This window comes from Alexandromys fortis, unplaced genomic scaffold (genome assembly GCF_014885135.2).
Source record: "Alexandromys fortis isolate MF-2015 unplaced genomic scaffold, M_Fortis_MF-2015_v1.1 scaffold_5, whole genome shotgun sequence".
In the NCBI taxonomy this organism is placed as follows: Eukaryota; Metazoa; Chordata; class Mammalia; order Rodentia; family Cricetidae; genus Alexandromys; species Alexandromys fortis.
The window spans coordinates 4,102,155-4,124,859 of NW_026067924.1; the positions used below are offsets into that span (position 1 = coordinate 4,102,155).

The following is a 22,705-nucleotide window of genomic DNA, read 5'->3' on the forward strand; positions in this document are numbered from 1 at the left end:
GAGAACTCTGTGATGGGCTTGGGAATCGATGTTTTATATTTTTAAAACAAATAGCCTAAACTTTTCTTCTGTGTTCTACAATAGTATTGCAAGCAAGCATTGCAATGATTCTGTCAAACTATCTCGACTCCCTGCTCCTCTTGAGAAAGGTTTCCTCCACGCCCTGCAAAGCAATGCACCTGTCTCAGAACGTAGCTGGGGCCCGCCCTTTATAAAGACCCGCCCCTTTGCGCAGGCGCGCTTGCCGTCCATCCAGCCAATCGTGGGACACAAGCATGGGGGCCGGACTTCCTGCTCTATCAGTGCCCTAGCAGTTCGGGTTCCGCCCCCGCCAGGAGCTGGGCCAGAAGATGGCGGCGGCCGCGGAGCTGAAGCTGCTGGAGAAGTCTCTGGGACTGAGGCCGGGGAATAAGTACAGCGCTCAGGGCGAGCGACAGGTGAGGCGGGGCACCGGTGGGAGAGTGGCGAGTTGACCCGGCGCCTACCGGGACTCGAGAGTAGACTCGGCCGGGGCTCGAGAGTGGAAGCGGCGCCCCACGTGTGTGCTGGACGGGCCGCAGGGCTCGGTCTGGACCTCCAGATCAGTGTCATCATCCCCCGCCCGGGAGCTGAAAGCGGGTTCGGGAGGCGTGGGCAGAGCCGGTGGGTTGAGATCACTCCAGGCGGATCGTAGCCGAGAGTGCTTCTTTTATTCAGCGACCACCTTACGATCAGTCACGGGGATGGGGCGGGGAGGCGGCCGGGAGCTCACCCTGCAGGCGAACAGAACAGAGTGATTCCTGGAAGCCTCTTGGCGGAGAGAACAAGGAAGGGGCTCTGCTCATTCTGGGGACACATTGGCTTAGATATGCAGGGTGCAGAGAATTGAAGTTACCCGTTGTGGGTCTGTGAGGCTCCTGGTGAGCTCCTGGTGAGATGTAAAGATACCTATTTTTTAGGGTTTTGGAAATGAGTTGTTAATAACATAATTTGCCCTGGAAAGACTACTAGAGGAAGCATGGTAGTGGGAAACGCAATTTGAATGTGTATTTGGGGGAGTCGTTCCAGATAACTTGCTCTTGTTTGGGCCCTAATGTTTTTGCATTAGGTACAGGTTAAATTTCTGTCCAAAACGTAGAAGTATTGTGGGGTTTACACTAACTTAAAGTGACACTGGAAAGGTTAAGCCTTTGATAGGCTGCAAAGGCCAGCCTTCCCAGGGGTGATGAGGTTCTCCGTCTTCACCCGTTTCGTTTGCATCAGCCACTACTCCCACGTTTGACTTGGGAAATTTGCCAAGACATGAATATTGCTTTCGAAGATTACTTAGTATGAGGGACAGTCACCAACAATTAAGAGCCCAACAGGACAAGCATTGAGAAGGAATACAGTGAGGACTGGCCCAGAGGAAGTGGGAGATTGTTTTTGTTTGTTTGGGTTTCGGAGGCAGGGTTTCTTTGTGTAGCCCTGGAACCCACCTGCCTCTTGCCTCTGCCTCTGGGAGTGCTGCTGTCAGAGGTGTGCGCCACCACACCCAGGTCCTAGTTAATACTTCCACCGGGCGTGGTTTTTAATCTTCCAGATAATCCAAGGTCCTCTTGTCTCCGAGGCCCGCTCGTGGTGCACGGACAGATGAGGCAAGCAAAACACCCATATACATAAAATAAAAAATTTAAGCTTAAAAGAAAACCAAGCAAACAAGCAGCCCTCATTCTTGCGGATTTTATAGCCTATAAAGGGGGAAAGAAACCTGTTTCCTTTGTCTTGTAAGGGTTTCAAAGTTGGTTTTAGGTGAAGTCTCTGCGAGTTCTCAGAGCACGGCGTGTTGGGTCATGGGAAGGTTACGTTTCCTGCAGTCTCCCCCGAGTTAAGTGGTTCCCATGAAGAGGTGATGAGCATCACTCCCCAGAAGGAAACATCTGATTGCTGGCACAAGTAGCTCACACAGGCTACTCGCCTTTGTGGTTTTAGAACTGCTACAAGGCACAAGCCAGGGTTGCTGAGGCCCTGGTACAGAGAGTCTCCTCAAACTTCTATAGGCTTTGCTTAAGTAAGAAACTTTTATGGGGTGGGAGCTGTGGCTCGGAACAGGGAAGGCCCTGGGTTCTATCCCCAACAGCACAAAAATAAATATATAGATTTATTTTACTAAACCAATAAGGTTCTAAATTTCAAGAAGCTGTATAATCTAATTGCCTAAACAGGTATTATTTGGTTTATGGGTAAGGGCAATCTCTTTTCTTGTTTTTTCGTTTTGGGGGCAGGGTCTTCCTATGTAGCCCAGGCTGGCCTGAAACTTGTAATCCTCTTGCCTCAGCCTCCCGGGTTGCTGGGATATCAGGCATGGGCCACTGCCTGTGCTCAAGTGTGGGGAATTGTGAGTGAAATTAATAAAGTATTGTGGTTTCTGTTGTTTTCTCATGTTGTATGCCCCTGGTTCTGAATTTTGGTAACATTTAGCCAGTATTACTACCAGTTACATCATCCAGCATGCCATTAAATTATAAACCCTATGACTGCTGGTGTCCTAACTTTCAGTTATATATAATTTAGTATTATAGAGCATTTCCAAAAATTGGGGATTTTAGTGCTTACCTCCAGTTTTTAGTCATGATAGTCTTTTTTTTTTTTTTTTTTTTTAAGGTTCCAGTTCTGCAAACAAACAATGGTCCCAGTCTAATGGGATTGGCTACCATCGCGACCCATCTAGTCAAGCTAGCCAATAAAGAACACTTGCTGGGGAGCACCCCAGAAGAGAAGGCAATCGTTCAGCAGTGGTTAGAGTACAGGGTCACCCGAGTGGATGGACACTGCAGCAAAGAAGACACCCACACTCTGCTGAAGGTATCTTAACTGTGTCTGTAGGCTGTACTGCAGAAGCCTCGAAGCGGAAGACCTTCCCCTCAGGGTCGTTACTTCTGTCCCATTCCCCTTTACACTGAATGAAATAACTGAGTCCCATGAGGCATCTACACAGAGACCTAGCCGAACAGTGGTTACCAGTGCCTAGAGGAAAGGGAGAAGGGGAGCCATTTAATGGCAGTGCTTTAGTTTTGCATGATAGAAAAGCTCTGGAGATTGGTTGAGATTAGTGTGAAACTGAACATGCTTATCTATACAGGCTCAGCCTTCCAGCTGCATTCTTAACCATTCTTGAAATGGTTAGGTGGTACACTTTATGTTATGAATATAATCCTAATTAAAGTATTAATATATAACAAAGTTTTTGAAATATATACTATTTATATGTATTTATAGGTATGTATATATGTGCATATCAAAAACCAATAACAGTTTTCTAGAGATAATCATCTGAGAAATTTTTTATGTTGGGAAAAATTTAACAATAGCATGATTTTTAAATTTTATGTCTATAGTTTATGTGCACATGAAGGTGGTGTGTACACGTGCAGGCGGAGGTCAGGAGCTAATCTCAGGTATCTCCTATTTTCTCCACCTTGTTTGGTTGAGACAGGTTCTCTCACTAAACCCAGAGCTCACGGGTGGCTAGAGAAAGTTGGCCAGCAAGCTCTGGGGATCCCGCTGTCTCTGCATCGTCAGCACCAGGGTTACAGGCAGGTACTGACCTACTACTGAGGCATCTCCCTAGCCAGAGTGAGCATGGTTTAGACATGATAAGAACAAAACACTACACTCTGACATGTTCATAGGTGGCATTTATGGCGTCTGTTGTTTTGTTTTGTTTTTTTCTTTTAGATGATTGGCATCTAATTTGTGATTTCTATTGTCAATATTTGTCTGTTTTACAAGCATCTCCTCAAACTGCTCTTTCCCCAGTCAGCCTGCCCCATTCTCCCAAGAGCTGACGTGTGCCACCACAGCCAATTTAAAGATTATGTCCAAGAAATTAAGTCTCACCGGGCAGCAGTGGTACACGCCTTTAATCCCAGCACTCAGGAGGCAGGGGCAGGCGGATCTCTGTGAGTTCAAGACCAGCCTAGTCTAAAAGATCTAGTTCCGGGACAGGCTTCGAAGCTACAGAGAAACCCTGCCTCAAAACCAAAAAAGAAAAAAGAAATTAAGTCTCAGTCCTTTTCTTTGGCTAGCCTTCTGAATGTTTAAATCATATGTCGCAACAGCTCATTATTACTCTTTTTAAATTAAAGCATTGTTTTTCTTTTTTTAGGATCTTAATTCCTACCTTGAAGACAAAGTCTACCTTGCGGGATTTAACTTTACATTGGCAGATATCCTTCTGTACTACGGGCTCCATTGCTTTATAGTGAGTATTTATCTGTAATATTCAGAATCACTTTGTAAACCCTAAACCACCACAGTAAGAAGTGATACAGTTAGATTCTGCCCTCTGCAGTAGCAGGTTCCACATCACCAGACTAAGACAACCACAGAACAGAAATACAGAAAAAAATGACGTCTGAACTGAACACGCACAGACTCCCTCGTCTTTACCTTACCACTACATTGTAACATCTGCTCCTACAGAAACTAATGAATTGTTTATTGTTAGTTCACCACTTAAGCCATACTTCTCAATTTGGATTTGCTTAACTTTATTAAAAGTTATTCCCCAAGTTGGGAATGGCGACACACACCTATAGGGGCAGGAAGGTTGCCCCAAGTCCAAGGCTAACCAGAAGTACATAGTGAGATACAGGACAAAGGCTTTCTAAAGTGGGTGCATTATGTTCTATAACACCATAATGGCCTAAGTGATTAGCTTAGCGCTCCCTGCTATCCACTTAAAATTATCAGGAGCCTCCTGAGTTGCCCACCATGCTGTATTTCAGAGGGACATAAAAAGAACATAAGCCTTTATCTTTCTTTCTTTCTTTCTTTCTTTCTTTCTTTCTTTCTTCCTTTTTTTGCTTGCTTATTTGTTTGTTTGTTTTTGTGTGTTAAGACAGGGTTTCTCTGTAGTTTTAGAGCCTGTCCTGGCTCTTTTAATCCCAGTACTTTGAGGCAGAGGCGGGCAAATCCCTGTGAGTTCGAGACCAGCCTGGTCTACAAGAGCTCGTTCTAGTACAGACACCAAAGCTACATAGAGGAACCCTGTCTTGAAAAACAAACAAACAAACAAAAAAGAGGTAACACAGGGAAAAGACACCTGACAGATATGACAGAAAATGATTGTCCTTGGCTAGCCAAAGAAATTGATGTTGTTACGTAGTTTCTAACAGGTAGAATGGCCATATAATTTCTCATCAAAAAGGAGTGTGGCAGCTGTGACAGGATGCTTTTCGCTACTCTGCTGGTGCAGGGAAATACAGTAGTGGGTGAATAGTTCCGGAACTTAGATAGAATGGGACTCATTTACACAAAGCCAGGAATGCTTACAACGGTGTCTTATTTCTTTTTCCCCTCCTGACTCTCAGCACAGTGGCTTTTACAGGTGCAAGCTTATGAGATTAGCAGTATTAGGTATTATGTACTGTATGTGTTCCTGTTTTACTTCATTCGTCTCCAGTGAAATGTAGAGTTTAGTTATGTCCTTCAGCGCGTTTAGAGTGATTTATTTACATGTGAAGAAAGCATCACTGGAGCTGAAACATCAGTCACTGCACCTCTTTATTAAGCTCTAGCTTCAATGTGTCTTAGTAGCGTCTTGAACTTAAAATGATGACGTGGCACAACTTAACCTCATTCCAAAAAAAAAAAAAAAAAAGCCTCCAAGGTAAAAAGGATTTGCTGCCAAGGTATCTAAGCATCTCTCCTGGTGGCAGACACAGTCTTTCAGCTTGGGGGCCCCTGACTTGACATGAGCAAAACTAACTGCCTTACTTACCCGGGTATCAGGACAATTACACTTCAGCGGAGTTGTCCGCTTTACACACTTAGCACATATTTTGTGTTATCTGATATTTAATACTGGGAGAAGTGTGCAGTGACTATCCGCAAGCTAGTGATAGTCTGCAGAGCTCTAAGGTCTGGTCCTTTAGCGTGGAGCTGTCATGAAGAAGGAAGATTCCTCTTGTCTAATCCACACAAATAGTAAAGTGTGTGGAACTCATGCAGACTAAGTGCGGGTTTGCATTCTCCTCTGCTGGGCTCATGCAGATCATGGGAGAAACCTGTGTAACATTGCTCTGCCTTCGCAGCGAACAAAATCATAATTTTATACTGCAAAATGGTGCAGTTGTTTAACTGTGAGTCAGGCCTTTGGTTTTCAGGAGACTTTCAACTGTTTCCCTCAGTTCTGAATATTAAAATCAGAGTTATCCTAATCTTAGCCATTTAAACCAACTGACATTTCCTGTTCTGGAATATGTATCTTCTCTCCCTGTAGTGACTGTTGAGATTAGAGGTATTATGGTTATCATTCTCAAAGCAACATTGAAAAGAATAATTCCTAAATCTCTTTGTTGACCATTGTTTTAGGCTTGTACAAGTCAAAGTGTGTGCCCTTTCTTAGTGCGAGAGCAGGCAAGGTATTCACAGGAAGAAGGACCTTCTGAAGAATAGGCCTCATAAGCTAGAACTCTGGTGATAGGGTGACAAATGGTGTTAAGTGGCATTTGTTAGTTGGATCTGAGCATACACAGGTGTGAGAAAAGTGACTGCTAGGTATTAAGTCTGGCTTGGCCACGGCTTTTCCAGCTTTGCTGGGTTAACAGTACACTGATACCTGCCCAATCCTGCATTCCTTCACTTAGTGTTTTATGTTGTTGAATCCTTACTCTGTAATCAGCACAGTCCATGAAACAAAACCTTTAACAGTCAAGGAACCTCTGGGTCATCAAATCACACACACACACACACACACACACACACACACACACACCCCGATTGTTTCTGTTGGCTGAGTTTTCTGAGACCAGGTTTAACTTAACGCATCTTGGCATATTATATTATGCTTTGTCAACAGTGCCCGAGTTGTGACTGTTGATTCCAGCTCGAGTACCAACTGCTTTCTTCTGTGATTCCACTAAGTGACAGTCCCTTATAATCAGACCATCTCAAGATTGTTAGAACCCTTTATGACGCTGTGGCTGGCCCATACGACTGTTCTGAGCAGAGATGCATTTGTTCTGAGCACCAGTGGGATATGGGTTCTTGGAGAAAGAAAGGAGAAGGGCAAGAAGTCAGTCTGAAGCAGTCCTGAGAACATAGACTGTCGGAGACAGCCTGGTGCCGGCGGAAGGATAAAGCCTGCACTAAGGCCAGGCTGTAAAGAGTTGGTTTGAATGTTTCCCACATTTCTTAGTGGAAAATAAGTAAACCAGAATGTTATCTGTTTGGCTTTAAGGTTCAAAGTAATTACTAAGTTCCAATATAAACAAAAATGAGTACTTAGGAGAGAGGGCCGCCAGCACCAGCAGAGACACACTGTTGTCTAGACCAGTGAGAAGCAGGAAGCAGCTTTTGCATTGTGTTACCCATGTAAAAAAAAAAAAAAAAAAAAAAAAGGGGAAAGTAACTAGGTGGTAGTGATAGAAAGCTGTGCTGTAAATGAAATAGCCCAGGGATAGCATCAGAACTGTTTTTGTAAACCTGCTTAGTTTGTTGACAGTAAGTTTATGTGAAAAAATGTTTTTTTAAAAAGTAGCAGAGGTAACATGCCAAGTTTAGTCATCATTTTCTCAGACTCAAACAGAAGGGCATTAACAGTGTTCTCTGATCCATTCAGGAAGCGTGTGTATTGCTAGTAAAAGACTTTAAGTTAGCTCAAATCAACCAAGACTACTATACAATAGATATCTTCCAAAAATTGTCAAATTAAATTTGAAAATATTAGACTTAGAATCTATTAGAAGCCAGGCAGTGGTGGTGCATGCCCTTTAACCAGGGAGGCAGAAGCAGGTAGATTTCTGTGAGTTCTGTGGTCTATAGAGTGAGTTCCAGGATAGCCAGAGAAACCCTGTCTCGAAAAACCAAAAAGAAGGAGGAGGAGAATCTATTAGAATAAAATGGTTTTATCCTTAGGTTAGATTATAGTCCTTATTAGAGTGTGGACTTAGTAAGGGGAAGCTTATTTAATTTTGATTTATGTCATCAATTGGTATTGTTTTAAATAATGGGCCTAGTAGCAACAAATACTAGTTCTGTATGTTAGCAAATGTTTCACAGTATAGAATATGAAATATGCATATTTCTTTTCACCTGGTTCATAATCTCAGTGCACAAGCTAAAGAGAAATCAGATAATTCTTACTACCTTCGTGTTTGGAAATGTATTATTCTGTATTTTATTGCATCTTGAGAAATACCACACCATGAGATGGTTAAGTGCAGTTTTGGTTTAATGAAATAGAATAAAATTCTAAGAAGTTTATCGTTTATTCTTTCATTTTGCAATCAGTACTGGGAATGAAGCCTAGGACTGCTAGACAGGCATGCATTCTGCCACTGAGCTACACCCCTGTCCCTAAACTATCTTAAAACCTTGCTTTTGAGGACTTAGGCAACTCAGTGGTAAAAGACTTACCTGACATGGCAAGGCCCCATATTCAACCCTTAGCACCAACCAAACAACACGAAAAGAGCAAACAAAAACCCAGTTTTCTCTTGAAAATTTATAATATATTGGTAGAATTTTTAAAAAGTTAATTTATTTACAGTGTTTTGAGTACAAACTAAGGCCCACAAGTGTACCTGCTATTTCTATGTTGATGTAGCACATGCTTCTGTTATTTCTGATGTAAAAATCAGGAACATGTGGTACCATAAATTCTCTTGTAATAAAATTAGCCTTTACAGTAAGGTTGTTTGGTAACAGTTACCGCACACTAGTGTGTCCTCCATCTCCTAGGTGATCTTCACAGGTATTTGTTTCTTAGGCACACCTACGTACAGCCTTGGGACATCATCTCACTAAAAGTGCCTCCAGACATACAGACCTCTGCCTGGTGTGGGCCTGTGGCGCCAAATTGTTTCTGTGTTTATTTTCTTTGTGTTATAGAGACTTACAAGTTCTTTATAAATGTAGAATTAACCACAGGAGAAGGGGCTATACCACCCACACATGGGATCATGGCTGCCAGTTATCGTCCTATTTGTCTTCCTCTTACTGAACAACTTAATTCCAAAATTTGTCTTAGAGAAAAATCTTGAGTTCCCATCTACTTTGGAATTTGATCCCAAGGGAACGATCAGCACCCCTGTCTTTGCATCCAAGATAGTTAAGTGCCTTGAATCCCTGCTGCATCTAGTAGAGTGTAGGTCTTTACTGCCCACAGGTTGAGGTGTGTTTAATCAGCTCCTTTCTAAGTCGTGAGCCACTAGATAGCCTTTTCTTTTATTAAACTGTAAGCACTTAAAGTCAAGCAGGTCACTGTCTTCAAGTGGGGTTTCCCTCTGAAGTTGAAAAGGAAGATAGCAATAGTCTCTGTGTGTATGTGCATGTCTGTGTGTAAAATATGTATATATACGTAAATAATGTGTTTCCATACTCTTCTTTTTATTAAATGATATTCTCTTGTTAAGTATGTTAGACATCAAAAACTCATTGTTTTTAAGGCTTGCTTAGAAATCAGATAAAGAAAGAACCTTAGCTTTTTGAAAGCTCTTCTCTAGATAGATAGATAGATAGATAGATAGATAGATAGATAGATAGATAGATTTAGATAGATATATTGCCTTTTTGAGACAGGGTTCTCTGTGTAACTGCCCTAGCTGTCCTGGAACTAGCTCTGTATCTGCCTCTGCCTCCCGAATGCTGGCATTAAAGACGTGTACCACTACCACCACCTGACTTATTTTCTTTTTTCTAATAAAGTGATGAAAAATCCTTTGGGCCTCTAAATTCTATATTAATGTCAATTTTTGTATTTATGGAAAGCTTGATATTTTCCTAGAAAGCACAACTGGTTTTGAACTGAGCATTAAAATACTAAATGTATTGACTATCAGAATTGCCTGCAGCTTTCACTTCTGTGTAAACATGTTGACTTTGAAAATGGGGGGATTAGGTGTCAGTCACCTCCCAGTGTTGACAGCTCTGCTTGTGTACTGTGAATATTACCTGTTGTTTTCACTCTCCACTTAGGCTGACCTGACGGTTCAGGAAAAGGAGAGCTATCTGAAAGTGTCCCGCTGGTTCTGTCACATCCAGCACTACCCCGACATCAGGCAACACCTGTCCAGAGTTGTCTTCATCAAGAACAGACTGTATGCTAACTCCCACTAGAAGCCCCTGCTGTGCAGCAGCAAGATTGGACAAGTAATGGAAAGTGTATTTTGGACCATGGTACTAATGTAAATTAACATGACGTCGTTTCTTTGTTAATGTTGGTAGAAGTTTTAAAGTGTAAGTTCGTCTGAATGTTTTATTTGTCCCTTAGTTGAAGCTTTGCAATTTTTTAATGTAAAAATTCAACTCTTAATCAAACAAATCACGATTGGATTACAAATTATCTCGTATTTATAGGTTAAATTTATTAATAAAATTTGGAGATCAGTGGCTCAATCTTAAAAAAAAAATAGTCACCCTGTCAGTGTTTCACATCTGGCTTTTTCATGTTTTTAAAATTCATTTTCTTCTTAGATATTTATAGTAGTTTATTAAAACTTATGATAAATTATGCTAAGGATTCAGAAAGGGAAGATGGATATTTGTTCTCAAAATATTTATGTGAGCTAGTAAATGTGAGTTTAAAAATCAGCTCTGCTTGTTTCTTTCTTTCCTGTAATCAGCATTTACTGAGGTGACACTAACTTCTGAGCCCCCACCAAGAGGTTAGTTAAGGGCCTTCCTTTAAGCTAATGACTTCCTCTTGTCGGGCATCTTGAAAGACAATGTGACTTAGGAAACTGGGCATCAACCATCTCATCACGTGACAGAAAGCCAGCCAGCACTCTCAGAGTCTGCCACTGCAACACTGAAGAGCAGGGACCCTGGGACACTGTTAATCACGGCTCTCTTGATTCTGTAGCTCTCACCAGTGTGATAATCGTGGGTTATTGAGAGTTAAAGAGCCTGTCTGTCCAAATAAGAGAAAACAGAGTTGGGCATTTCATGACCTTGCATGTTCATAACCCAGCTGTGGTCATTAAGGATCACAGATTCCAGGGCAGCCTAGACTATACAGGGAAATGTTGGCTTAAAGAAAACAATGGAAGGCTAGGGTATAACTTAGTGGTGGGTGCTTGCGGAGCACCCCTAGTCCTGTGTTCAGCCCCCAGAGACAGAAGGAGGGAGAACCTAGGTAGTACTATCCAAAGTTCTAGGGAAAGAGTAAGAAATTTGAAAATACTCAGCACCGGTTGAATCTTAGTGTTACTGCTAGCTAAGCATGAGATTCTAAGCAAAGCAAAATCCCTGCTTCTAAACATTACTACAGTGGAAATCACAATCTTTCAACACTTGTGCTTTTGGGGACATCTTAGCTCCAAAACATGAGTGTTCAGTAAAATAAATGTACTTACAACGTCAAAGAGCAAATGAAATGGTTGCACACTGTAGCAATCGTATGACAAGGATGTAGCTCAGTAGAGAAATGGTGTCAGTCCGAATTAGACCACTCTCGCCCTGTAGTAGTGATGAGACACTGGTTAAATCCATGCAGCTGATGAAATTCCTGGAGTAGAGGTCGGAGTCACTGATCTTGTCTCACTTGGATGGTAATCATAAAAACTGGAAGTCAGTCTCTTCCCACTCCATCCCTGAGACGCCAGCCTGCTCAGCATATGCCTGCATCTGAGACAGGACCGAAGGTGGCAGTGCTTCATCTAATTGTGGAAAAAATAGTCACGTTATCGCCTGTAAAAGCCAGTCTCTGTTTCCTTCAAGGTGTTGTAAAGTGTTCCTTATTGTTTGTTCTTGTGCTTCTGAGGTGTCCATGAGATACACCTGAAATGTGACCGCTCCAGTGTGTGCTGCTCCTTCTGAAAAGTGCGTGTCTCTTTTCCACCAGTTCTGCCTGTGATGCCCCAAGACCTGCTGCGCTGGCCATTCAGTGATTGCCCTAGTGTGTTCTTAGCCCTTGCCATAGATAGGGTTCAAGACTTGGGGGAACATACAACACGTTCTTGCTCTTAGAGAATCTACACCCGGACTGCCTGTGAACAGGCTCCTGAGGGAGGGCACACAAAGATTCTTTTGGTAGCTGCCTGACCCCATCATTGTCTGGAAGTAAATACTAAGTATCAAATATAACTGTCTACTGTGTTCTGGGCCCTGCACTGGAAACTTAATGTTAACTTGTGCTGACTTACAAAGCAAGGAGGACAGACTCTGCAGCGTGAGGAGCAACACTTCAGACCATAGTGGAGTAAATGAGAATTATATTAGCTTTCAGGATTGGTGACAGCCTGTCCATATTGTTCAATGATGCTCCCATGCTGATGGGTCTGTATTTTGCGTACATGTCTATTTTCTACATACAAATTTCAGAAACAGATAAAGAATTCCAAGTAGGAAAGCATTGCCTTTCAGTCACGAGTTCTTGGGTTCCTTCACTAACTAGGATAAATACTAGTTTAAGATAAGAAAGTAATATCAAAAAAGGTCATTTCTTCATAGACAAAGTTACATAAAATTCATGTATTTTAAGTGAACTTCTAGCTGAACGCTCCCCCAGTTAATGGATTATTTCAGTAAAGTTTTTATAGACATAGTTGTTCCCACCATCTATCTGCAGACAGAAGAATGGTGTGAGGAACCCCAGCTGATAACTGGAGCTATAGATAGTACCAAATTCTACATATACTATGCTTTTTCCTATATATGCATGTGTTTGATGAAAATTACAAATTAGGCACTGTAAGAGACAAATGATAGAGTAACTTTGGACAATTAGGACAATACATTTCTGCCACAACAGTTAGTCTGACAGCCAGGATAGTTACTAAGCTACTAATGGGTGGGTAAGATATACACCGTGGATACATTGGCCAAAGGTAATTGGCATTAGGGCAGAATTTCATAAAGCTGCTCCAAAATCATCACAATGTAACATGAATTGTCTATTCCTTGGAATTCCCACTTTAATATTTTTGGTCTACACCTGGCAGTGGGTAACTAAAACCAGCGTGAAATCTTCCATGGGATGGAACTGCCGTACATGGGAATTTTCAGGTTAGACACCGGTGTCACCTCCTTCTACCTATAATTAGGGGACAGAAACAGACACGGAGGTTTCCTACAACGACAGGACAAGGTGACAGCAGCAGAAAGGATTGCCCACTGCTAGCACATCATGTCACCGCCCCTTAGAAGCCGATCTGATTGAGGAAATCCTTGCTGGAAGTCTCTCCAGAATTGCCTCAAGATATGATGATAAAAATTTAAACAGACCTACAATTAGGAGAGTATAGAACTGCCCTGTAGTCAGCTACACATACATCACTCCAACAGATAAAATACACAAGAGCTGACAAGTAGTCAGAATCACTGTGAACTGTCGCCTTTTCAGGTATATTTTTTTTTCTTAACATTTGACTTCATTCCTTTAATAATAAAAAAAAGACAAATGTTACATGAACTTTAATATTAATCTAGCTTTGGCAGAGACGTGGCGATTTAATGGATTAGTGGATTTAGCTTTTTTTACCCCAGAGAGCAATATTTCTTCTTTCTCCCCATAATTAGATAATCTGCTGCTACCCATTACCAAGGGCACTAAATTTCAGATTCTCTGTACACCTCAACAGGCTGCTACATATCTGGCCATCTTAATTTTAGTCTTGATTTATGGAAGCTGAATTACATCCCCAACCCTTCCTGGAGCTCTGGGTGAATTTCATTGCGAAAGCAATGGAGAGAAAAGTTAGCATCATATATCTCTCTTGCCGGGCAGACTTTTCGACACACAAGGGGCTCCCACATCCCGCTGTTCCACGTCTTGTATGGTGGATTTATAACACTGTGAAGCTCAGCTCTAGGGTTACACACAAGCATATCACAGATGAGGTGGGGAATTTGATTTTTGCAATAATGATTCCTTGCTGCGGAGCCCGGATTCCTGTAGGCTCTGCCTCTATTCCCCAAACTGCCTGTGAATGAAACTAATTCCTGCTGCTTCCCAACCGAGTCAGACTCCTCTCACGGAGCAGAGGGAGGCCGGAAGAAGGCAGGTGGAAAGTCAGGAGAATCCAAGACCTGGTCCTCTTTTCTGTTATGTCTCAAGTGTCTCTACTTCCACAATTATTCTGATTTTTAAGATTATTGCTTCCTTGTGAGGGAACAGAAGCCCTGAACCTTTTCCAGCTCGGTGAGTTCATTTGAAAGTTCCTTCAGCTGTCGCTTCCTCTTCCACAAGGCCAGGTCCCTAGGGCTTGCCGGTTGGATTATAGATCCCGCAGATTTGGCCTGCCGTGCCTGCTGAGTGTCATCTGTCCCTGCAATCTTGCCATGAATAAAATTTATTCTCCCTCACATCATCTGCTTGAGAAATCTGTGCCCGGCAGGCCTGTCTGCCCATGTTAAGTTTGAACTACAGTAGCCATACAACTAATTTGACAAGGCATGACTTTAAATAAGAAGGCCCCAGGCTTGTTTTGACCAAGATGAGAAACTTCCAACCCCCAGATTACCAATTCCGAAGTGCAGTCTCGGAACTGGGCCGTTCCTGTGGTATAAGCTATCAATCTGCACAGCCCATGTCTCCTGCTCTCCTGTGGCACTTACCTCACATGTCATAAAGGTCCTTAGAGACTTTTAACTTGCCGCCTGGCCTCTCCTGTCCTGTTTTCTGCATATGAGCCCCATCTGTTGAATTTAAAGAACTCAGTATAGCAGAGTCCCTTACGCATAGAGGATAAACTCTTACCATAGAGGAGACATTCTGATGCCTCGAGTTGATGCCTGGAACCCTAAGTAGTACGTATGTTAGCTTTCCATTCCAGATAGCAAAATTCCTAGGATCATGCGCTCAGAAGATAGATGTATTGTGCTTGATGGTTCTGGGAATTCCAGTCCATGGTCTGCTGGGCGCTTTTCTCCTGATGCTTTAGCACCTGAGGTGAGGCAGCATATCAAGGCCGGGAGCATGTGAGTTATGTGCTCACCTCATGGCCTGAGTGGGGGGGGGGAGAGAGGGGGAGGAGAACTTCCTTCAAGGATATGCCACCAATGACCTAATGATCCTCCATAAGGCCCCATCTTTCAAAGGTTTCACCACCTCCCAGTAGCACCGAGCTGATGTCTGAGCCCTTGTTGACACACAAGCATTTGAAGAACATTTCAAAACCCAAACAATAGCAGTATCGTATAAAGTAGGAATATATATATATATGATATATATCCCTTTATTAAAATCCAAATTATAAGTTAGACCCATTAGTTAATTTTTTTGTTGCTGTGATAAAATACCATCATGACCTAGACTTTATTTAAGTTTATGGTATCAGAGGGATAGAGTCTTCGTGGTGGGAAAGGCATGGCATGAAAACAGGAACAGGAAACTGGCTGATCACATTTTATCTGCCTGCAGGAAGCAGAAAGAGAGCAGGAAGTGGGATGAGTCTGTAGGTACACACACACACACACGCCTCATGCCAACACTTGCCCAAATAAGTGACATACTTCTCCAACAAGGCTACATTTCCTAAAGATGGCATAACCTTTCCAAATGACATCACCAACTGGGAACAAATGTTCAAATACATGAGCCTATGGGAGCACCTAAATCATCACAAGCATAGATAAGAAATGAATAACTAAAAATAATTATGTGTGTGTTGTAATTAATTTAAAGCATGAGTTATTTGTCTGTGGGACTTTTCGTAACGGACAGTGGGACAGCCACAGACAAAGCAAACACTCTTCCACCCTTGTTACCAGATGCCTGCAGGGTGAGTAACGCTTGCTTGGTACTCAGCAGTGATTCTCTGATTTTGGATGCACAGAAACCATTTGAGGCTTTTTCAAGTGGATTTTTAGACTCACTCATGTTTCAGTTTACAAGATCTAAGAGTCGGGGGATCTGAGAATGTGTGTATCTAAGTGATGACTGTCCTATATAGGCAGAGTTTTTCATCGGGACTGCCAGCTCCCCAAATAACTACACAGAGATTTATTATTAGTTATAAATGCTTGGCCAATAGATTAGGCTTGTTACTAACTAGTCTTTCAACTTAACCCATATTTCTTATCTGCATTCTACCACATGGCAGTATCCTTTTTCAGCATGGAATATTCATCTCCTGTTTCCTCTGCATCTGGCTTTTGACTCTGCCCTTCTTCCCAGTGTTTCCTCAGTCTGACTCTCCCACCTGACCTTTTTCTGCTTAGCTATTGGCCAACTGACTCTTTATTAAACTGATGAGAGCAAAACACCTTCACAGTGTACAAAAGGATTGTTCCACAACAGTCCTGTGAGAACCTCTGTTATACCTATTCCAGCCCAGAGAATTGTCAGCCTCCAAGGTATCGCCCCCATCCCAGAGCTCAAGTCTTCCTCTTTTGGTGTGGCTGAGTCGAGTTTTATTTTTTCCAGCATCACTGGGATGACTTGGTGGCTTTGTTCCAATGGCACAGCTGTCACAAAAGTTTCCTCACAACTCACGGAGCATCCTCTAAATGCCGTGTCGCCAGAAGTTTCTCGCGGGGAAACTAGCAGCATTCAGGACAGGAAGGTTCAGTATGAGGTCTGTGGGACTGCTGCCACCAATGAGCCCGGTGATGCTCGTTCACAGCACGGTGCCTCCCACCATGCTGATGTTCACACTGGGCATGCCATATGTGTTTCCTAAGCCAGGAAGTTAATGCATAGAAATTTACCCCCAAGACCAAAGATCCTCTCTTCTCGTGTGTGCACACATGCACAGTGAAATCTAACTAAATCAACTGTAATTTTGATGTGTTCAGAAATATGCATAGAAAGCTCCATTAATCCAGATACAAGAAAGAGAGTAAAATCCCTTCAGAAGAATGATATAGAGTTCCTCTGTTGCGGTTTGGATTTGAAATGTGCCCCCAACACACACACACACACACACACACACACACACACACACACACACACGTGTGTGTGTGTTGAACAATTGGTCCCTAGGTGGTGCCACTATTTTGGGAGGTGGTGGAGACTTTAGCAAGTGGTGTGTGGCTGAGGCATGGGGTCACAGAGGCGCACCTGTGAAGAAAGGACATGTTGCCCCGCTCCCTTCCTTTCTTGCTTCAATCTACTGTCTGTCATGATGTGTTCTTGAATTAAAATTTTCTGCACAGTGGAAGGTACAGAGGCATAGGCTGACCTTGCCCATCCCAGAGAACAATACAACTCCACGACGTAATAAAAATCTGACCTGGCCGGGCGGTGGTGGCACATGCCTTTAATCCCAGCACTCAGGAGGCAGAGGCAAGCAGATCTCTGAGTTAGAAGCCACCCTTGTCTACAGAGCTAGTGCCAGGACAGTCTCCAAAGCTAGGTAGAGAAACCCTGTCTCGAAAAAACAAACAAACAAAAACAAAAATCTGACCTGAAGGTCACAGGTCACATTGATCACGAGGCTCGGAACATCAGAATAGCAGGAGAGCAGGATGTTCCCACTGAGAGTCTTCTTACCGGTAGACTGAGAGCTCTGCGAAGGAAGAGAGAGGCAGAGGCAGCCTTGGTCACCACTCTACACAGCTCTTAACACTGTATTGAGTATACAGCAGCTGTTCAATGCATATTTATTGTGTGCTTTTAAAATAAGAACATGAAGGATTTATGTGCCCTGTTGTAGTGAACGTGGTTTCTCCCCTTCCCTATCATCCACCCACTCCTCCCCACAAACACACCTGGAGACATTTGCTGAAGTAGTTATTCCGGGCACATAAAAGTCACATAGTCATTTAGCCTGTTTGTAAAGTCAGAAAACTGGTACCTGTTTCAAAGGAGTGCCAGAGAATGAAGTGAATTCATATTCTCAAGGTGCTTACCTCAATACCTGGCAGGTAGCATGTGCCGCATGAATGTCTGCTCAGGAGCAATGCAATTCTGACACTGGCTACCTGGAATTAGCATGGGCTTCAGAGGTGGAGAGCACAGTGCCCACAAATTCCTTATATTTTAGACTGGAACCACAAGCTCCAGGGTTCCTAAGGCACCTGTGGATTTGATAATTCACTAAAATAACTATAGTTCAGGAACGTGCTCTATTTACACTTAGTTTTACTATAAAGTTGCACAAGAGTATCAGTCAAATGAAGAGACACAAGGAGCCTTGGAAGAGTCCCAGACATGTGACTTAGGCATCCTCACAAAAGCATCTTCCTCATGGCACATGGATGTATGAATGCCAAACAAGAAGTCCACCCGAGCTCCAGGGTCCAGAGATTTTTATCGGGGTACCTTTACAAAGGCACAGGTGATCACATCACTGCCCATGTAATTGAACTCAGGCCCCCTCACCCTGCCCTTCTCAGTAGAGCAAAGCATGTGGTTCAAATGTAATTGACCTATGGACCCACCTTCAGTCACCTTGCTAGCATAAATTTATGGGGGTCCTGGGTCCACCATGAATAAAAAAGACACTCCCACATAGTGATATTTTATTTATGTTTTATAAGTAAAACTTGCCTGAAGACTAGAAGGTAAAACTAAGCCACTAGAAGCCAGGCAGTAGTGTCATACACATTTAACCCCAGAATTTGGGCAACAGAGGCAGTTGGATCTCTGTGAGTTCAACACAACCTGGGTCACACAAGATTAATGCTGAAACAGATCCAGGTGGTGGTGGCTCACACCTTTAATCCTAGCACTAAGGAGGAATATAAACTGGGATGGGACAGGAACTTGTTCTCTTCCAGTCTAAGGATTTCTTAGAGGTAAGAGCTCTCCAGTGGCTTAGCTGCTTTGTTTTTCTGATCTTCAGGTTAAATTCCAATATCTGTCTCTGGGTTTTTATTATTCGTGCAACACTCCCATCCCTTGGAAATTTCCAGAAATTTATGGGATTACCTTCCGGAAAGGAGTCTTTTTTAATTTAAAATTTATGTCTATGGGTGTTTGCCTGTGTGGAAGTTCTGTGTACCACATGCATGCTTGGTGCCCAAGGAGGGCAGAAGAGGGTGTCAGATCCCTTGGGATTAGTGTTACAGACAGCTGTGAGTCACCACACCGGAGCTGGGAATTGAAACCAGATCCTCTTGAGAAGTAGCCAGTACTCTTAACTGCTGAGGCATCTCTCCAGGCTCCTAGCCAAATTCTTTACTGTACAAGTTAGTTGGTGAATTGATGAATTGAACAGGTAGTGGGAACAAATGAAATATCCCAGAGAGGGAAGGTTAAGAAGACGATGGGGAGATGGCACAGTAGGAAAAATCTCCTGGCACCACCTCACTAACCGCTAATTTGCTACTTTGAGATCTTCTAGCAACTTGTGACCACTAACTACTTTGGCTCTTCAGTTGACTACTCAAGAATGTCAACTTGTTTCTCTCTCTCTCTCTCTCTCTCTCTCTCTCTCTCTCTCTCTCTCTCTCTCACACACACACACACACACACACACACACACACACCTCTTACACACACACACACACACACACACACACACACACAATGCAGGGCTTGATCTGGCAGTTTCGCGCACTGCACACAGATCATGTGACCACAATTAGCTGGCTGACCGGGTGCAAAAGTCACTCTCAGACCTCTGGGACGAGAGAGGACTGTTGGTATGCCTTGGTTTTTGCCCTGCAGCCTCTCTCTTCATGTGTGTCTAAACTAACATGTTTCTACACACGATGGACTCACTCCAGCAGGACAGCCTGCTTGTCCTGGCAAGAAAACAAGAGCAGAAAGCTGCTGGGTCTCCTGGGGTCCATTGATAAGTACAGCGTGTTCTGATGGTCAAAGCAAGTCACAAGGCCAGGCCCTATGTGAGGTGAAGGGAAACAAATCCCTCTCCTGGCAGGCAGTGCTGGTAATCCTATGGGTGAGAATAAGATCACTACCATAAATTCTGAGCCAAATTTGAAGCAAACTTTATTAAATACCGGCCAGGATGATCAACACTGGCCAGGTTGATACCAGGGATTCCCAGAGATGGCAGAGAAACACATTCGTCAGAGTTTTAAAAAGGCAAAACCTGCAAGGCTATATACTTTCCACCTCTGTCCAATCAGGGGCAAGCATAAATCCTGATTACTTCCTGTCTATATACTTCCCGCCTGCATGTGATCAAGCATATTCTGGGCAGTTGGGGCAACCAAGCTTGTTTATAGAAGTAAAAACAGGGTTTGTTATCTTACATGAACAACAGGCCCCAGTATTCCAGGAAGTTATCTACCCTTGGGCAAGTGGGACCTACAGGTTAGAGGCATTTTTGTTTTATAGAACTCATAAGCACAGTAATTTAAACTTAAAACATAACTTTATCCTTCACAGTGCATTATGTATGTTTCTAGAGAGAAGGCAGGAACTGCTGTGGCCGTTCTGACCTTTAGTCTCCTCATCTGAAAATGGAGATGTTCATAAGTCAGCCCTCCTTATATTCTGCACCCACAGATCAACCACAGAGAGAAAGTGTTTTTTAAATATATTGTTTATGCATGTATCATATAATTAAACCTATAATGACAGCATCTGTACTGAGTATTGGCCTTTTATCCTGTCCTTGTTATTATTCCAGAAATAATAGAGTATTGATGAGAACAGGACGTTGAAACTGGTCAAATAGGGCAGGGATCCCAAAGCAATGCTTCTAAGAATGTCCTTGCTGGAGGCTAAGAATGCCGGAGGGGAGCTCTGGTTCCTGGCTCTGTTACCTCTGATCCTTTCCTGGAAGCTGTACGTGAGGGCCCGAATGAAACTGAAACATCTGGATCACTCAGTTGGGCCAGCTCTACTGACCATCCCATTCCCATTCCATGCTGCATTCCTATTTCTCCTACAAATCCTTTCAAACCACCAGACTAACAGCTCAATGTTATCCTATTTCTTGGGACACCTCCTGTTATATAGGAGCTCCCTCTCTCTGTCCCTCTCTGCCTTTCCTCCCCCTTTCTTTCCTCTGAACAATCACTTGCCTCTTCTGGGAAAGCATTCCCCCATCCTGTTGTTTATGTTGCTTTACATTCCTCCTAAAGCACTGACTTAGATCCTTTAGGATGAGCATTCAGAAGAGAGGAACAAATAGAAGCAGGGTGGGGTGGGGGGCTCATAGCTGAATCCTTGGAAACCCTGGATGAACAGGAGGTAAATGCCACTAGGAAGTTATGTATTGCTCTTTGTAAAACATGAGTATTTGTTGAGAAAATGAACATTACCTAATTTATCAAATATCAGCAGTTAGATGCCTGGCAACTGGGTGCTTTTCTCTTCATTTCTAGCCATTCAAGTAGTCAATTCTTTTTTTTTTTCAAGTAGTCAATTCTTTTTAGAGTTACACATATTTTTAGTCTGTATAACAAATGATTGGAATTTTGTAACTAGGAAAGACACAGCAGGTATTTCTTCACATGATCACAAGTGAATCTGATTACTTGTGAAAATGAGGCACGGTGGCAGAGGGCTGTAATCCCAGGTAGCAGGAGGATCCTCAGCTCAGCCTAACCCAGGATGCATGAGTTCAATTTAAGAAGACCATCACGAAAAACAAAACAAACAAAACAAAAAAGTCACTTAACCTCTAACCATGTTGCTTCATTTGTTAAAAATTACGATCTGTCTCCTCAGGTTGCTATGATGGCCCCACTGTGACAATTCATGTCAAAATGCTTTATAAAATAGTAGCGGCCAGTAACAATAGAGAAAACAGGCATATACTAACTACTACAGTTATTCTTCAGCACTCCACCTCTGCCCTAACCAGTGAGTTCTTGCGGGCGTAGGAAGGAATAACAGAGATAGCTGTACTTTTCAGATTTTTCAGATCAATTTTCTGTATTCCGAAATATTCTCTATTAACTTTCTGATTAATTTTCCGTATTCAGATCACCAGCCTAATCCAGCATTGCAGCCTCCACTACACTCCGAGAGCCTTTCCGGAACCCAACGACTCCGACGCCCCGTGATGACGTAAAGCCCCTCTGCCCCGCCCCCTCCAGCCCGTTCGAGCTTCTACCCGCCCAAACGCGCCTCCGGGTTTGCGCCTGCGCAGCGGCGCCCGCGGGTGGGCGGAGCCGGCCGGCATGAGTGGCGGAGGGACCGAGACTGCCGTGGCGGGCGAGGCCGCCCAGGGCGGCGGCGGCGGCGGCAGGAAGCGGGACTCGCTGGGGACTCCGGGTGCGGCGCACCTCGTTATTAAGGGTACGGAGTGGAGGGCGTGCTCTTCCGTGCGGGGTAGGGGAGCGTGCTGGGGCCCGCCCCTCCGGTGCTCCCTGGCTTGCCCGCCGCCCTCAGCCGCCTGGCCTGACCCTGTCTCCGCCCCACGGCCACTTCCCAGCCCTCAAGACGCACTTTAGTGCCTCCAGCGCAGGGCGCCCAAGTTGGGAATGGGAACTAGTTTGGGCCCCACACAGTCACGTAATAGAGTGACCCACTCTGTACCCTCTGCGTCTGGCTCGTGTCAGGGAGAAAGGACCACTCTTGGGAAAACGTCCTGAAACCACGCACCGGTCTGACCTGTCTCCTCGGAGCCTTAGAAGGCTTCGATCTAAATTATTACAGTAACTCAACTAGGTTTAATTCCCAAACTTCAGAAGCCCCTGTCTCCCGAGGAAAGACCTCTTCAGTTGCATTTTCCTCTGCTCCCTTTAACCCCGTCCATCTCACCAGCTTCAGCTACAGACCTGCACTGCCCGGGGAATGATGTCTTACCATTGGTGTGGGTGTCCATTTTAATCCCACCGGATCTGTTAGACAGCGCCACAGAGCTGACTGACTCTTTTTCAGGTTGTCTCTAAAGTTTAATTTGGAGTCAAGGTCGAGTAGTATTGCACG

At 43.6% G+C, this 22,705-nt stretch overlaps 2 protein-coding genes across 4 annotated transcripts in view; both read left to right on the forward strand.

Moving 5' to 3' along the window:
- The first annotated feature begins 300 nt into the window (after positions 1 to 300).
- Eef1e1 (eukaryotic translation elongation factor 1 epsilon 1) lies at positions 301 to 12,003 on the forward strand. Its single transcript, XM_050142554.1, has 4 exons — positions 301 to 437; positions 2,623 to 2,823; positions 4,127 to 4,222; positions 9,943 to 12,003. Exons 1-4 carry the CDS (start codon positions 351 to 353, stop codon positions 10,081 to 10,083), a joined length of 525 nt encoding a protein of 174 aa, XP_049998511.1. The 5' UTR covers positions 301 to 350; the 3' UTR covers positions 10,084 to 12,003.
- A 9,903-nt stretch (positions 12,004 to 21,906) lies between these two features.
- The window catches only part of Bloc1s5 (biogenesis of lysosomal organelles complex 1 subunit 5), a 109,412-nt gene continuing 108,613 nt past the window's right edge, over positions 21,907 to 22,705 (forward strand). For all 3 annotated transcript variants that reach the window (XR_007591811.1, XM_050142741.1, XM_050142740.1), the window contains exon 1: positions 21,907 to 22,072. Coding sequence is in view for 2 of the 3 variants with exons in the window: in XM_050142741.1 (XP_049998698.1) it covers positions 21,955 to 22,072 (118 nt within the window). In the remaining variant the exon portion in view is untranslated. The remainder of the gene's footprint in view (positions 22,073 to 22,705) is intronic.